The 17,880-nt window shown below is 41.1% G+C and overlaps 1 protein-coding gene across 2 annotated transcripts; it reads left to right on the forward strand.

Moving 5' to 3' along the window:
- The first annotated feature begins 23 nt into the window (after nt 1-23).
- On the forward strand, nt 24-15,728 carry casp8ap2 (caspase 8 associated protein 2). Of its 2 annotated transcripts, none has more exons than XM_075459137.1 (10): nt 24-326; nt 3,650-3,697; nt 4,343-4,453; nt 4,541-4,641; nt 5,292-5,366; nt 5,644-5,759; nt 6,487-8,828; nt 9,844-12,562; nt 14,285-14,384; nt 14,482-15,728. In XM_075459137.1, the coding sequence occupies exons 2-10, from the start codon at nt 3,673-3,675 to the stop codon at nt 14,542-14,544; spliced, it is 5,652 nt and encodes a 1,883-aa protein (XP_075315252.1). In that variant the 5' UTR covers nt 24-326; nt 3,650-3,672; the 3' UTR covers nt 14,545-15,728. The 2 variants fall into 2 exon arrangements, with proteins under 2 accessions (XP_075315252.1, XP_075315253.1); XM_075459138.1 differs by having other exon boundaries at nt 4,343-4,417.
- The last annotated feature ends 2,152 nt before the right edge of the window (nt 15,729-17,880 follow it).

A 17,880-nucleotide genomic window follows, 5' to 3' on the forward strand; every position in this document is an offset into this window, starting at 1 on the left:
GTGATGACGCACAGGACAGCGACGCCGGTGAGTTCTCCCGCGAGACGGGCGGTTTCTGCTTCAGCTATCTACCTTCAGCGTCAGTGTTAACCGCTTCCCGTTCACAGTTGGCTGTGGGAATAGGATAACTGCTGAAGAAAGTTGCTCGTCTTTAAGGCTTTAACTTTTGTTTCAAGAGCCTGTTTGTTTTCAAACCTGCGAACTGCAAGAATACATCCGAGCCAGTGACAGACCGCGGGAAAATGTCGTTACTTCCTGTGTAATGAAGTCTTGGCGCGACTCTACTGTTGTAAACATTAGGAGGGCACATAACAAAACCCAAATGAGTAAGTAAATTCACAGCTAGCTTTCTTTGATGCTTTTTTATGAATGCCTAACTAGTGTTTTTGTTGTTTGTTTAGGTCCGAATCCTATTCTTGCAGTTTAGCATTTTTCTTCGCTTTTGAGCATTAGAGCGAGTTGACGCAGAGTCAGCAGACTTTGGTAGCCCAAAGCTTGTCCACAAACGGTCGCAAAATGTTTTTTTTTTTAAAAAGAGGAGCATTATTATTTAGAAGAAATTACTTTTAACATGTTTCACCGTTAAGTAAGTACGAATACTCTCTGAGATGAGTAAACAGGTGTGTGTTATCTGGACAGTAGATTTATTGTTCTTTAGGTTCATATAAATTGTTGGGTAGGTTTGTTTTCCCCCTCCATTGTTTCTTGTGTAACTTCTAGTAGTTGGGTTGTGGGAGTTTTAAGTTTGTTCAAGACTGGTCTCGGAATTAAAATGAATCTAATAAAACCAGCAAAGAAGTTGAGCTAAAACAAACAAAATATGTAAATATTACGTATCTTGTTCACCTTAAGGCGTTTGAATCTATTTAGTCGTAGTTCTGTTTTTGACCCACGGTTCATGGGTCTTTGTTTGGACTGTAGTAATGCTACGAGATCTACTGAGATCCAATAAGCTCCCAGTATTTATCAAGCTGACTCGGTAAGGATGAGCTAGATTTTGTCCAATACAAATATGAACATCTGTGGTCCATTTTCTTGGCATTGTCATATATGTGTAAACTGTATCATAGATCAAAATACTGTATTATGGATCTATCTACTCTCCCAAGCTCTTGGGAGATCGTTTAGAAGTTGTTTTGGGATTTAGTTAAAGACCTCTTTGATAAATTCAGCAAATAACATGTTTATTACACAGGCAACATTCATTCAAACAAATCCAGTAGTAGCTTAAATCAGTGACCTGCGGGCTGATATCCAACGTATCACGTAATAAATGGTAACCACAGATAAGAGGTGGCAGCCAGATTCACTCAGGCTGTAACAATCTCCTCCAGCATTATTTTGCTCAACATTTGTGGCCATAAACAATGGTAGTAGTTTGGTGTCAATCAGCATTAAGGCGTAATACCACCACATATATGTTTGATTGGCAAACAGATGGCTCCAATCACTGGAATATTTACAGTGTCATGAAATGCTTATTACTAACACAATATCAGTACTTAATTTATTAAGTTACCATTACTACTGATACAGCAAAACTCCCCATATCATCATGCCAAACCTCAAATACTTGTGCTATGGATTGCAGCAAGCAAGTAGGTCATCTTCGAAGGGATTAATGTTTGCTCTTCAGGTCATTTGTTTAATTCTGTTGAGACAGGTTAAATCAATCAATCATTCAATCAAACTGTATTTATATAGCCCTTTACAATAGCCAACTGGTACTCAAAGTGCTTTACAACAGGATAAAAACAGGTTAAAGCAGTGTAACCTAAAGTATCCTAAATGTTCGGCAAAGCCAATATTCCAAACGTACGTTTGCTTTCTGGTAAAAGTGTGTGCCTCCAGGATGACCTCATCCTGGTGACGTTAGGGCAGTCTTACAAATCTGATTCCTGGAAATGTTGGAAAGTTTTATAAAGTGCACAGAAAACCTAAATCTGTAATTTGTGAAATTCTTTAAACCATTATTTACAAGAGACCTGTGTGGAAAAGAAGGACCCGCTTTTCAGAGTTTTCGCCTACCAGCTCCTTAGTATTTAGGAAATGTAAGCAATTCGAGGATTTGAGGCCGGTAACGCACTCAGGAAAGTTTGGAGTGGGGCATGTATACTGTTGTGTTGCATCACAGTATTGGATGGAAGATTGCAGCTGCTCAGTGGTCCATGGTTGTTATTGTCTGATTCTCCTCTTCATGATGCCCCATCATTTTCAGAAGGACACAAACTCTTATGTCTGTGAAGCTTCACTGTTGGATGTCCTGCAGAAAAAGTTCTGGAGTTGGAACTGCAGAAATAACCACAAAACTCCTAAGAAAATATGTCACTTTGATCTTAGCATACGTCTCTCCACAATTCCAGCGTACGCTTCTGCATTAATGTTTCTCTCCCACATATGTAAGGCTCCCATGCCACAGACACTGGTCCACTGCCATCACATCACTTCCTGCCATGCTGCCTGAGGGCATTTTTGAAAATTCCCTACAAAGTTGGGCACAAAGTTGTGAGCCACAGCCCTCCTTACTTGGAAAGATTATAGCTGATTTCACCTGTGAACATTGGAGATTTTCAAGTGGCTGAAGGCTTTTTCTCCAGTTCTGACATGTTCTTCACTGCAGGAGACTTTCTGCTTGAAATAGGCACTCACAGGTTGAAATGCAAACATGATAATGCAGAAATAACATTGTGGGAATTGCTGCAACTTTTTGTTAAAACATATTGAGAATAATGGATAAAGCTGATATCAGTACTGCGGGTTTCTGAACGCTCTGCAGTGGTTATTGGAAAGCAGCAACTCTTTGCAGCACATTCACTCGCTCACTTGCAGTAAATGTTCTGGAAGGTTTTCTGCTCTCTTAACACACTGTCCTGCTTTTTTTTAATCTTCCAGAGATTTCATTTGGAGATCATAACATCTCTCTAAATATTTCAGTTTTGCAGTGGATTCGTGAACAGAGACTCTGTACCAGATCCTGACACTATTACCTCTCACCAATGAAACAACTGATTGCAGAGTCTTAAATTCAAATCACCATAGTTATGTAGTAACAATATGAACTAAAGGTTATTTCAGGAAAATTTAAAAACAAGCTCAGTGATTGTCAAATTAATAATGTCCAACTGTAATTAAATTGAATACAATCGTGTCCAATTGATTATAATAATATGTATTTAATGCAAAGTCATAAAATTGTATGAATAGATTGGCAACTCATAAACAGCAGTATGGCTGAGGAAACAAACGCTTTCTTTGCCTTTTTTTTTTTCAGCGTGTTGCTACTGTGAAATTCTCGATTTTTAATTTTTTTTTTTTAGATATTTTTTTGGTTTAAATTATGTAAATACAATGGAGTTGGTCAATGAAGACGCTGACAATCATTTCCTTTGCAAACAAATGAATCATTCCCAGGTTTCCGTTTTCGTTCAGTGTTTGAGGTCCTCCAACATTTTCTGGAAACGGGGTTTAGTGTTTTCATACTTTACATGACGGGTTTAACATCAAATAAAGTTCATTCATTTGGGATTTGTATGTTTGATGGTAAAAATGGATGAAGTGCGCTTTTAAGATGGGTAATAAACACTAGAATCAGTTTTGATTTGATTTTTGATTTATTTGATAACAGTTGATCTTCTTTTTGATTCCATAGGACATTAAAGAGAAATTGGAAAGATGGCGAGCAGTGACACTTCTAGTTGTAAGTATGCATCTCTTGATTTAACATGAGTTGTTATATTATGTACCCACTTTTGTTGTTTTCAGTAAGGCTTTTATACCATTCAATGGATATTTCTGCCATTATATCCAGCAGTAATTTCATTCCAGTCCTCAGTCAGAGTATATATTATATTCTGTATCTAAAATAACTCTATTACTGTATCGTACGCTACAATGATTTATTTAAGTCACTCTATAATTTTATAATTGTGAGTTGTTAGGGTAAATGAATCCATTGTAATATTTGAAGAAAAAAAACAACAATATGCTGTCTGTTGTATAAGATGATAAAGGTGTGAGTGGTTTCCCAATCAGCCATTTTCCTCTTTGATCTGTTAGTTTCCTTATCAAGGCTACTTTTTATGAATTGGTGTTTGAATGGGTGGGATTGAATAAGACTGTACTGAATTAGGTTGAATTAATTTCTAATTAGACTGCAACAAATTATATTAACTTGGATTCTGATTCAATTGAATTAGAACTGTGTCTAATTAGACTGATATTGAACTTGTTTGCTTTATCTTTAAAGGGCCCAAACATGACTGTTGTTGTGAATTGAAACTTTTGTGAAAAGAATGGTTTCTAATACTCCCACACAACTCATAATGTATGTATAAATCCACAGTTTTTGTCCCTGATGCCAATGAAGATTCTGTGGATATTTATGACGGTCTGGATGTTGGAGTTGGCAGCAATGCAGGTGCTGACCTTTATCTGCAACATGCTACTACCACAGGTAGTTCACTAATGTTTTTTTTTAACATGCTAATGTCAATCTGTTCAGCACTGAAGCTAAGCTGAGCTTTTTTCCGATTGATTACAGAGGATGCTTCCCCCGTGAGTTCTCAGTTAAAAGAATCTATGGATCTTTATGAAGCTCTTGTAACAGAGGAACAGCAGAGCAGAGACTTGTCGTACATTGAGGTGAGATTCTTTTTTCTTTTTTGTCTGGACCTGCAGCTTTGTTGTCTTACAGTGTTCTCGGCTGCTACAACAGGAGGGTTTATTTATTTATTTCTTTATTAGGAGTCCCATTAGCTGCAGCAAGCTGCTGCTATTCTTCCTGGGGACCTCATCAAAATACATTACAAATAAAGTACTTTGCAAAAAATTATTTCATGGCATTGAGTACATTATATAATGCAGTAATCATTACCTTACCATTACACAGGTACTTTTTTAAGGTCTTTTTAAACAAAGATTTACCATCAATTTGTGAAATGGGTTTTGGAAGCTGATTCCATTCCTGCATGCCCCAATAAATCACTGTTCTTTTTAAAGCATTTGACCTCACTTTAGGTAATGTAAAATACTTTCCCACTGCATGTCTCATGTCATACATGTGCTTGCTGTTGCTAAATTCCAGATGTTTGTATAACATGAGTGGACTCTGTGTGAGGGTGAGGGTTAGGTTTCTGACAGATACCCTATTTTACACATGTATGTGGGTTACTACGCGGTCATTCAGTGTGAGATGCTTATTCAGCATCTTTTGTTGCATTTCTGCGTGAAAGTAGTTTAAAACTTGCTTATTACAATGTTTCAAGTTTGTTTACCTGTTTGTGTGCCTGCAGTTACAGTCCAGATTTCAAGCGGCTCAAAACCAAATTAAAGAGTTGCACAGGAGACTGGAACAGATGGAAATGCAGGTTTGTTTTACCTTCTTATTTCTCCTTAGTAAGATAAGGGTATTTTATTGCTTAATTGTCAACGTCCAATTGTTACGTATATTTTGTGACTGTTATTTTTGACGTAGTTTTATATGCAGTAATTCTCCTTTGTTGACAGATTTGCTCTCAGGTCTTTGCTTTCCTTTGTCTGTCCATATAAATACTTCGACAGGATACCACACTCGTTGATATTGGCCATTTCCAAACATGCATAGGGTTACAAACGTCAGCAACATAATTGTTTTTTCTTTTACAGAATACAAGGCTGAGTTCTGAGAACCACTCTCTCAAGAAGAACATCTCTGCACTTTTACGAACAGCTCGGCAAGAGCTGAAGCGAAAAGATGCTGAGATTCAAAGGTTGAATCAATGGTGCGTGTTATTATTAACAAACTGTATATACTGCATGATTTCTCCTGGTGTAATGATAATATAAGCTGGGGCCTGTGTTCACATGGTGCTCCTCTTTCAGTCAGACTCCTTTTGTTAGGCAGAGCCGCAGAGTCACTTTCGGGACAGACTGTGGGGCATTTTCATTTTAACACACTCAGCTTTGTCTTTATCATTATTAATATATTTACCATCAACATTATTGTGTCTGGCCAAAAAATCTTCTCCCACAAATGGGCATTTCATTCTATGTCCTGATCATTTCTTTCTGTCATTCATAATAGACAGACACAACAAGAGCACGTTTACCCTTTAATCTCCTGGTTACTGGGGGGACAATTGCTGCTCATGTTGCCCGGATGAAACAACCACAAAGTTCAAACACTTTTGGTTTGAAACACCAGTTCCTTTTTGAAATATTCAGAGACTTCAACAAGAAAGACTTGAGTCTTGAGTGGTTGACAGGAAAAGTGGAGTTCCCTGAAAAGGACGCTGAGTGTAGCGCTTTTCCTTTAGGCATCGTCATGCAGCCGCATTCACTCTCCCTCTCCCTGACTGCATTATGTGGACACAAGCCCTTTTTATCTTTTAATCTTTTTATCATTTTTAATGGTTATCTCACTGTTCTTGTCTGTATACAGACATATACTTCTAACGATTGTGTCTGTTTTGAGTAATTTATCTGTTGTTCAAACATTGATTTCCGCAGTGCTGACAGAAGTCTCCATCATCAGTCCCACACCAATCGGTTTTGGGATCCAGATTCCTCCTGTCAGACCTCTCCAATCAGTTGCCCAAGTATGGTGCCTCCTCCACCAACATCCAGCCCTCCTCAGCCTCTACCAATCTCACCTTTACTCTCCAGGGAGAATCATCCTCACAGAGATCTGCCTCAACCTGCAAGGAAAGAAGGTTGTAGTTTCCCCAGATCTGCAAAAGAATCTCTTCATAGTCATTCAAAAAGAGAAAGTGAAGCAGTTGACAAACAGACTGAATCAGACAAACGCAAGTCCAGAGACGGAGAAGAAAAACACAAAAGTCAGAAGTTGTCTGAATCAACGAGTAGAAGACCTCGAGATTGTTCAGACCCCAACAAGGACTCTCGTGTATCTGGGAAAAATAGATCTCACAGGGCAGACAAGGAGTTTGGACGGATATATGACTCTGGGTCATGTAAAAGCAGGAGCTACCGAAATGTTGAGGAGCACCAAAGACCAGATGGAGCTACAAGCTCTTCACCAGAGATTGTCCACAGCGTAGCTTCCTCTGACAAGAAGAAAGACTGCAGTCGAGAGCGGAGACAAGATAAAGTCAAAATGGCTTCTTCAGACCATGATGGTGCTATTGCTCACACCTCAAAAGAGGGCCGCAGCCGAGACCATAGAAAAGTAAGAAACAGCCACTCGTGTGACAGGCATTCCAACTCAAAGGACCGGAAAAAGTCTTCTTCAAACCAACATGCTGAGCGCTGCGGTGCCCTCCCGAAAGAGAAGGAAAGTGATAGACAAAAGGATAACCAAAGGACGGGGGACAAGAGACATGAGGGTGAAAGCAGTAAGAAGCACAAGAGAAGCGCTCAGCCAGGGGTTCACAGAGAATATGAGAAACCGAGACTAAAAGACTCAGAGAAACGTAATGTGGATCCATGTAATGAAGAAAAGACGCCTAAAGCTGTGAAAAGGTCATCTGAAGAGCCGAGTGCAGATGACAAAATCCCTTGTGACGAGAGCAGTCCAAACAGGAAATTATGCTTCATGGAAACATTGAATCTAACCATTTCGCCAATTAAAAAGCTCGGGCCGCCTTTGGATGGCAGCCTCAATGAACTCACGCCAGTCAATGATGTCGAAAACGGAGCCGATGAGAAGAATTCCCAGCCCGACATGGAGGACCTCTTTGTAATCGATGAAGTGAACAACAGTGACTTAGAAGCACAGATGGAAGCTGTGGAAGAGCAGTCCACAGACAACGTCAAAGCTTCAAGTTCTGAGGGGATCCACGCGGGGTTCGATGGTGTGAAAGATGCCCAGGAAAAGGTCAAAAGCAAAACGGGTGACACTTCGGTCCAAACTACACCAAATCCCAGCCAACGCACAGATACTGCTGGGATTCAGATAGCTACGCACCTCACATCAAAATATCCAGAGGCTGCTTCTTTAAATGGGAAAGACGGTACAAAACAGCATGAGGACGACACCTTGCTGGTCTCAAACAGCCAAGTGAGTGACTGCAGAACATTAGAGGTCCCAGTTAGTACTGATCCCAGCAACAAGTCTGAAAGCATTTCTGAACAACACCACACGAGCACTGAGCTGCCAAAAATCCAGCCTGGAAAGGAAACTGATCTCTCTGCTTCCATTACAGAGAATGCTGTGCCTGATTCAAACCAAACCGCTTTACCTCAGAGAATCTCTCCTCACTCACTCAGTGAAATTGCAGTTTCTTCAAGCCTAAAAGAAACAGTTGTTGCCGAAGACGTAACTGAAACGGCCAGTCCCAGAAATCAGCCAACTCCTCCCACTGTCCCACTTCCTATGTGTCAGCAAGAACCGTCTGCTCCCTCCTCAACCAGTTCCACTCATGAGAAAGGTTGTTCTGATGAACCAGAAGCTCCTAAAGACATAGATCCTGTATCTAGTACAATTAGTCTGGATTCACTTCCACAAGAAGGGCTGAGTTTAACAGAGGCTATATATGTTTTAACACAAACTAAGGCAGATGCCAAGGACGGCAGCACCATCACGACCGAGCCCAGTTCCTCCACTGGTTGCATTGGAGTTTCTAAAGTTAGCAGTACAACAGAGGAGAAGTGCAGCGTTCTCACAGTTCCATCCAAGAAGAGCTTCAGTCCTGGAAAAAGTCAAGACGGTAACATCGAGCCTTCCAATTCTGTGCCATTACTTCACGATGAAGACTCCATGATGCGCACGCTGAGCAATCTGAGGAGAATCCCTGATGCCATCAGCCCTCTGAGGAGCCCAGTGCGGATAACCAAGCGAAGCCTTCTCCACCTGCACAGCAAACCTGGACACGTCAAGAGTCTTCAAAAGGGTAAAGTTGGCCTGATTATGAACATGATGTTGACTGTCTGTGGTTGCTTACATTTCTTTTTTTAAACCTTTTCTTCAGCACTAGGTGACTGTATCTAGTAATAGTTTGGCAGATGTGCTGCCAGACCATCTCATGGATCCGATGTATTTGTAGTCGCTCCATGCAGCCTGTCTGAAAGGCAGAATGGAGTTCATTATCTTTCAGGGTTTAAAAAGTCCTCCATAGTAGTTATGGAGAGATGGGGTTTCTGCCATAAAGACCCTCTGAGCGATTTATAAAAAATTTTTTTAATTTATTATTTTATTTTTATTTTTTATTTTTTATTGGTCAGACAGATTATTTTGCTGTAGAGCAGATTTAAGGGAAATTCCAACCATTTGCAGTTTTGTGATAAGATAACGGCTCTATAAAATGTTCTATTTGGAGGCACATTGAATTCTTTTATGGATTCAATTTTTCTCCAGCATGTTATTTGGCTAATTTTTAAAAAAAAATCTAATATTGAAGAGGCCTTGAAATATGTCTAAGAGCTCTAAATATATTTCACATCTTTGAAAGAAATAGGAGGAACATTTTTTTGAAAAAGGATGATGGCACAAAAATGGCACTGTGCTGCTACATATGGAGGTTTTGTATCTCCCTACTTTGTTTGTTTGACCAAACAATGCTTACAAGCAAAAATTGCAGTACAAGGGAAAGTAGCCGAAAATGTACTTGCTACCAGCAGACACTGATGTAAGTGAATGTGCAGTCAAACAGAAAGCATTTAGTCCCATGCATGTTCAGGAGGAGTCCCAACTTTTAGGAACTCATTACATTTGGCTCTTTTTTTTTTTCTGTCATCCACTTCTGGATGGATTCACTGCCAGTATCTTAACAAGTTTAGGTGTAACTGCTTGCCAGAATATTCCAGTTTGGTTCAGTTAACCATAACACTCTACACTGAATATGGCAAGCATTGCATATTAAGACACTAGTTTATTCTCTTACTATTCTCCCTTCCTTTCCTCTGCAGATTTTTCCAATACGGCTGTTGATGCCAGCTCAAAGAAGTTGGATGTAAACAAGGAGAACAAATATCCAGGTTCTCCAGTGAACCGTGATGCACAGAACCCAATGGATAAAGGGTCGGACATCCCTTCAAGCCTCTCTGACACAGAATTGGAGGAAGGGGAAATTTTAAGCGAAAGTGATGAGGCACCTTCAAGTTCCCCTGCAACTGCCACCAAGAGGGCAAAGCTCGCACAGCCAGTCACAGATAATCCAAGCCCTTCATCTGTCTCAAGGAGAAAACCTGAAGAAAGACGTGTTGCTTCAAAAGAAACTTGTGAAACAGCCGGTGTGTCGACGCCAAGCCCCAAGAGTCGTTTTAAAACGGTTTGTCCCTCAGCAAGCAAAGCTTCTTTTTCCTCCATCGAGGAAATTATGGATACATTCAAGTTGGTTCGCACTGAGATCCGGAAAAAATACATGAAGCTTCATAAAACATTCCCCAAGAAGAGTTTCTACGGTGTGATGGACAATTTCCAGAAGTCTTTTTTAGAGTTTGTGGATGGGGCCCACTTTGGCCAAGTGTGCAGTCAGGCAGATGAGCTTAAATCCAAGCTCAAGAAGCTGATCTCGTCTGTTTTTAACAAAGTATTAAACAACGGCATTGTGAAGCGCATCTTTGAACAGCAAGCTGTTGATCTGAAGCAAAAGTTGTGGGACTTTGTTGATGTCCAAGTTGACTACTTATTCAAGGACATACACACAACTATGAAGAGCCTTTGCAAACCAGCAAGAGCTCAAGCTGAAGACAAAATATCCTGTGGAGATCAGAAGGAATCTCAACAGCCTTCTGCAAAGAAGCCACGGTGTAAACATAAGGAACCGCCTACCTCCCCCTGCTGCTTGAATCAGTCCAAGTCATGTGCCGTGGTTCCTTACAGAACGGGCCTTGGAAGCAGAGGCAAAGACATTAGAATCACACATGCCAAAACCGACAGAATGACTCATTTTCATCCACCAAACCATCAAAACAAACAAACTGTGGTTGAGTTCCTTCCTCGTAAAAACCTTCCTTCAACCCCAGAAAAGAAAAAACTATCCTCTTTGGTGGTCTCTCAAAATGGCTCCGTGCTGGATAAAACCGACTTTGAGCTTCTCACAGAACAGCAAGCCTCCAGTTTAACTTTCAACCTGGTGAGAGACTCTCAAATGGGAGAAATATTCAAATGTCTACTTCAAGGATCTGATTTGTTAGAAAATAGTGGGATTACTGGAGACAACGCCGCGTGGTCTTTTGGTACTCCAAGGACGGACGGCGAAAGGTTTATCAGCATCGCCACACCATCCAAATTTGATTCTCCATCCAAGCTGCTCTCCCCAACCAAGTTTGATAGTCCCTCTAAACTTATCGCGACATGGTCGAGCATTTCACCTCGCAAGACCTTGTCCCCACGATCCAAAGATCGGGTCCCGCTGACCCCAGCCTTGTTTGATGAAAGTTGCCTCTTAGAAGTTCCATCGGAGAACAGACTGCTGCTGCAGGCCAACTTGGCTTCGCAGAAGTCCTATTCCATCCTCGCAGAAGATTTGGCAGTGTCCCTTACTATCCCATCCCCCCTGAAGTCCGACAGTCACCTCAGCTTCCTGCAGCCATCGAGCATGAGCATGCACATCATGTCCACTCCAGAGAGCGTCATCAACGCGCACATAAGTGAGGACGCTCTGTTGGACGGAGAAGACGCCACAGAGCAGGACATCCACTTAGCCCTGGACACTGATAACTCCAGCTGTGACTCCATCAGCAGTGTGGCCTCAGAGACCGCCCCCACCTCTTTTGTGTACAAGCCTGACGTGCCCATGGAAGCACTGGTGATGGAGAGGTCCAACGATCACTTCATCTTGAAGATTCGACAGGCAAGCACGGATGCAGATGTCACGTTGATGGCTGATGAGAGCTTAAGTTGCACGTTAACAGAAGAAGATCAACAACACAAGGACAGCGATCAGGAAAGTCGAGCTGGTTTTAGAGTCGAGTCTAAAACAGATGGCAGTCCTTGTGCTGCCCAACCTTCAGACAACAGTCTCTCTCTGCATGGGACCTCAACGCCTATAAAGGATCCATTCCACAGAAAAGATGCTTCTATTCGACAGAATGCCTCAAAAGATGGTTGGTTTTCCGAGAAGTCCTTAAAAGACAAAGCTGCTTCTTCAAATGACAGTTTAAATAACTTTCCTCCAAATTCCCCTCATTGCACAGTCACTGCTGGTGACAGAGCAAGTCAGACACGTCAAGACAGAACTACAGAAAGTCCTTCAAAAGCTCTTCCATTTGAGTCCCAGAAAAGAATCAGTCCCTCCAAAACTGCTGCGTCAGCCATCTGTCCGCTTCTCCCCACTGAAAACGCAGAGATCAATCAGCAGAGCCAGCCATCACTGGCACGTGTTTCCGAGTTGGACAGAGAGGAAGTGCACATGTCTGAATCAGAAAAGAGTCTAACCATCGCAGAGGACAACAGCAGCTCTCCAGACAAAGTGCAGAGGGATTGTGACAAAGGCAGGAAACGGAAGAAGCACCAAGACAGGTTGAAAGTTAAAAGATCCAGAAGAAAGGAAGAGGAAGGTCCAGAGTCTCCTTCCAAGATGGATGATGAGTCGAAATCTTCAGCAGCAGCGCTGTCGCTCAGCAGTCTGTCTGCCAAGAACGTTGTCCGGAAGAAGGGCGAGGTGGTGATGGCGTGGACCAGGTCAGTAGCTAACTGTTCCTGCTTTTTGTGAATAGAAGAATGCTTCATTGTTTTATTTAGCTTGATTTGGCAGAAGTGGTCAAATTTCAACAAATGTCTCCAAGTCTGTCACCAAAGCAATATTTCTCTTGGTGCTTCTCCACGAGAATCTCTCTGTGTCTCCATAGCTTAGCATGAAGGTAGCCTTCTTAAAGATGCAACTGCTAACCAGACTAAGCTCACTCAACCTGCCGTATATTTATGTATTCATGTAATGTGATATCATCATGACTGAGACATTGAAGGCAGTTATCACTGAACAAGCCTGGGTTCATCTGCGTAGTCCCTCTGTGGGGGTCTTCAGTGGGGGGTGGCGGAAATTTCCCATTCTTCGATGCATCGCTATTCCGATGTGGACGATTCAGAAATGATTCAGAATCGTCCGAATTTCGATTATTTAAATAAAGTAATACAGACGGTTCCAAAATGCTGAACTAAGAAGCGCGGTACGCGTCATCTCCGGGACACTATGGGGGGGCGCACCAGGAGCGGACATGCCGCGCGGAGGAAAACAAACATGGTTGAACGCAGCTACCCACCTCGCAGTGAACAGCTGTAGATGCCTGAGATGCCTGTAAAACTGTTCACAGGACGCCTCCAGCTGTAAACGTTGTTATTTACTAATCTTTGTATTCTATATTTTTAAGTCATGGACTTTTTATCTGCCAAAAAGTTTTCTAACGGCCAGAAAAGCCCCAGAAAAGTCTCTTTTTCCAGCGTGACTTCACAGCTGTGTACGCGCACTGTGATGTGTACGTACGTGCACGTCCTCATTACCCCGGGGCATGATGGGAGGCCCCAAAGCATCATGGGGGGCTGACTCTACTGTGCATGCTCTATGGGCCGCATAATGCGGAAGTAAACCCGGAAGTCAGAAACTTTTTCGGCGTATGCGCCAGGCGAGAAACTCCATTGAAATCAATGGCGGCCATTTTGCAGTCCGTTATCCAGTTAATATAATACATCCATGGTGCTGCTGCATTGTGCTTCAGCGTCCGGCAGAAATGGAGACTCTATATCTGCTGCGGAGGCTCCAGAGCGCCGCGGCTGTGGCGGAGCCGGTGGAAGCACAGTCATCGATTAGAACTGAAACGTATCACAACACACGCACCTGGTGGATCCAGTTTGCACGCAGTTCCATTAGTTTAATAAAATATAATGGAAATTAATTCAACTCTTTTTTTTTTTTCATTACACATGCACTGTTTTTGTGTTATGAATGCTTATTCAATGAGACCAAAAGAAAAGTTGTGAAAAAAGTGCACCAATATACATAAATTAAAGACCCATCAGTAATCGTTTTCTAATCGAATCGTAGCCCCTGAATCGTAATCGAATCGTGAGGTGCCCAAAGATTCCCACCCCGAGTCTTCAGGCTGCTGCATGGGCCACTAGATGCAGCCACAGTGGAAAGGTTTTGACCTGTGTTATCACTCGTGTGCTGGATATAGACAATGTAACTGGCTTTTGGTAAAAAATGCTCACCACAAACTGGTATTTTTTATTTTTTTTATTTAGTTTAGTTCCAGATTAAACGGGTTAGATGTCCTTTGCCATCATGAATTCGCACAGACTGTTGGCTGTAACTAATGCCACTGCTCCCAACTTATGATTATTTGTCTCCAGTTTTTATCTTTGTGTACATATTTGGATTCTCATGTGTCTTTTTCTTTCCTCCTCCAGAGATGAAGATCGAGCTATTCTGATCGACCTGAAGACCAAAGGAGCTTCACGTGAGACTTTCTCTGCACTCTCAGAGAAACTCAACAAGCCATCAGGCCAGGTAAACTTCTCTCAGCCTTTTTTTCTTTTCTTGCTTTTGTGTTTTCTTTTGTAATTAATGTGCTGAATAAGTCATTTCTGATCTCACCCCTCCGCAGATTGCACACAGATTTTATCAACTCATGAAGCTTTTTAAGAGACAGGAGAAGATGGACACCTGATCTGAGACCATGTGTGTTCGATCCTTTTCACGGTTGCACTTCAGTGCCAACACCCAATGCGATGCGGTACAGAAACTCGCGGTGGCTGAGTTCTGGGAAGTGATGCGTTGATTCCAACACCTGTTATCCAGTCCTCAGAGTTATGGGTGTGTTTTTTTTTGTTTTTTTTTAGGACAAGTGGAAATGTCCTCACTGTTTGTGAAGGCATTTTGTTCTCTACAAGTTTTTATGAGCTTGTCTTGTTTGAAAGTAACCTGAAGGACTGCGTCTGATCAATGGTCAAATACTGTCGGTGTTTTTGATGCACCCTTCGTTTTTTAGCAGTCCACATTGGAATCACTACTGCAGCACTCAGTCGGGATATATGCTGATGTCCACTCGTCACAAAGAATGCATAACTGTGAACTTGGTGCAGAATGTGGGATTTCCTTTTTCAGTTTTTATTGAATGAAAATGTTCAAAAATATCATCAAGCCTTTAACTTAATACAACACAAACTTTAAATGTTGTTTTTTTTTCTCTCTAAACATTTGGGAAAGCTACCTTCTGACTCGTAGAAGTATTCCAGCACAGATTTTCTTACATCAAGGCTCAATGCTTCCTCTTTCCCTCGGCCCCACACCCGTCTTTAGCAGAGATAAGATGCCCCTTTTCTTTATGGGATCCAGGAGTCGGGATCATCGAACCCTTCAATTGTGGCGGGTCATTTGGCTGGATAGATGCCACTACTGCTTAACCCCCAAAATAAAGGGAGGACATTACCTCTGCTAACTGGAGGGGTAGACCTGAGTGGAGAAATTAGTTTTGGCCTAAGTGACTTTCCATTTTTATTAATTTATTCGTTTATTTCCCAAAATTGGTGGATTTGTGCCAGAAACAACTGTAGGTAGAACTTTACATCTCGTGCTGTCAGACTGATGGCTTTGGCCTTTGTTATCATTAAGTGTGATGTGTTATATATATATATATATATATATATATATATATAAATTTTCTTTTTTTTAAGGAAGTTTTTGATATGTTTGAAGATTCAATGTTTACATGTTCGATAAATGTACAGGACTGCATTTATTTGTGTTAAAACAAACCTTTTAGGTACTTTTCTCATCGCTCATAATCAGCACAGATTGCAATACTCTTTGTTTTGTTGAAAATAAAATGTTATTTATTGATGCTGATGTCAACTTGGTCTCTATATGTGTAATTATTCAACATAATGAGGACATTAGGAAGGAACTCTGCACCTCACCATGACACAAATATTCATAAAGTGGGGCACAATTTATTGAAATCAAGGCCAGTGCCCAGGGGTGCCATTTGTAACTCAACTACACTGGAGCACAGAAACCAACAGCTGGCACAAAGATTTATTGTGGTAAGACTATTTAGCAGCTCTATAATTTTCAATCATGTTGTGCTGTATGGGTCGTTTAAATGTCAGGAACGCTAACCTTTTGGTTCATTTAATCTCTGATCATCAGTGAATTTCCAAGTCCAGGTTGCTTTGGAATGAACTGGATTCTAACATTCGCTATACAGACGGGTAGAATAACACATTTTAGGTACAGCAATATGATAAACCTGACAGTGTCTGGAAATCTAAAGCTTACAGATGCACCATTCATGTTTTATTTAATGATACGACTGCCGATAAAATGCATCGGTTGCTTCTATTCAATTCAATTCATTTTTATTTATATAGCGCCAAATACAACAAATGTCATCTCAAGGCACTTAAATAGTATAGTCCAAGCCAATTGGAATTCAATTCATTGTAATCATAATTATTTACAAAATAATCCAATTCATTCATATAGAGCCAATTCAAAAACAATTTCCAAGTAAAGGAAACCAACAGATTGCACTGAAAGTTGTCTTGAGTCCAATCTCCCGTCCTGAGCGTGCCTGAGGCGACTGTGGAAAGGAACGACTCCCTTTGAACAGGAAGAAACCTCTGGCAGAACCAGAACCAGGAAGGGTGGCCATCCGCCTCCACCAGCTGGGGTTTGAGAAGACAGAAAAGAGGGGACAACAAACCACTGTAACACCATTCAAAGGATACCTGTTGGAACGGGGAAACACGAGTTAATGACCACAATGTCACATGTACATGATGTCATTTGAGATATTAATGACAACTACCCCTTGAATACAAAGAGATCTCAATGCATCTCTAAGTTGTCATTTATTTAAAAAAAAACTTGAAAAAATTTGTCCCTTAAAAGTTCTGTTTGGCTCAGCTGGATCTATTTATTTATTTTTATTTTTTTTGTCAATTATTCTGTCCTAAGAAAATATTTTCAAGCAGGAAACTGACAAATTCTACTCTGGCTTATGTTTAAGGGTTAGAAAACTGGATGAAGGGACATTAGGGGAGAGCTGGAGGACCAGGCAGAGCTCCAGCTTGAACTCTAGCTGATTACAAAATTACTTGAAATCCCCCAAAAGACTGGAACCCGTGCCTAGTCTGTCTGGAGATGTGGAGCCGGAGCAAGAATTAGAAAAGCTGGAGGTTGAACAGGAAAGTGTTTAAGATTGGCTGAAAAATGAAAAGCAGCATTAGTGTGGAAAATGCTTCTATTAATGCCCCGTATTCTATACATGTAACATGCTTTATACACAATTTTAATCTGGGAAATAACTTGAATTTATTAGAATGATAAAACATCTTCTGGAGCTGCAGTTGGTTAAGTCAGGCACTGCTGCTGAGTGGTGAAGGTCTGGCTTACAGTTGATTTTTAACATTATTCTTCAGGTTGGAATTTTTCCCTCACCAAACTAGGAAAGCCATGTCTTTAGCTTGCTGGAACCTGCAAAGACCCCAATACAAACAAAATGCTGTAGCAGCATAATTCAAGATGATGAAAAAAGCTTCAGTTTGAGAGGAAGGGAGAATGGACAGCTGTTTTTACATGTGTGCAGGCCGCACATATGTTGTGTCCAAAATAAGCAAGACAGCTGAAAGTATTGTAGATGGCCGCATTGCAATCTCAGTTGGTGCTGTTTCCAGTTTAGTGCACTGATGTGGCAGGCTGAAACTAACCTCAGGGTATTAAAGGGTCATGTGGTGGATCAATAGATTCAAACTAGAGTCCTAGTTTTCAGCAGCATTGAAATAGTGTCAACCACCGCCCACGTAGACGACAAATTAGCCCTGATGTTACCGGATGGATGTACTTTTTAATAGCAATATGGTCGAATGCAGGAGCAAAGGACCCTAGAAAACTTGTAAGTAAAAAGATTTATTTACATTTTTACAAGATTTTGATAAAAAAAACTTACAAACTGCTCAAAATCTTCTTTCTTCACTGACAGCTGATGATAATGTGAGAGAAG

This window comes from Odontesthes bonariensis, chromosome 24 (genome assembly GCF_027942865.1).
Source record: "Odontesthes bonariensis isolate fOdoBon6 chromosome 24, fOdoBon6.hap1, whole genome shotgun sequence".
In the NCBI taxonomy this organism is placed as follows: Eukaryota; Metazoa; Chordata; class Actinopteri; order Atheriniformes; family Atherinopsidae; genus Odontesthes; species Odontesthes bonariensis.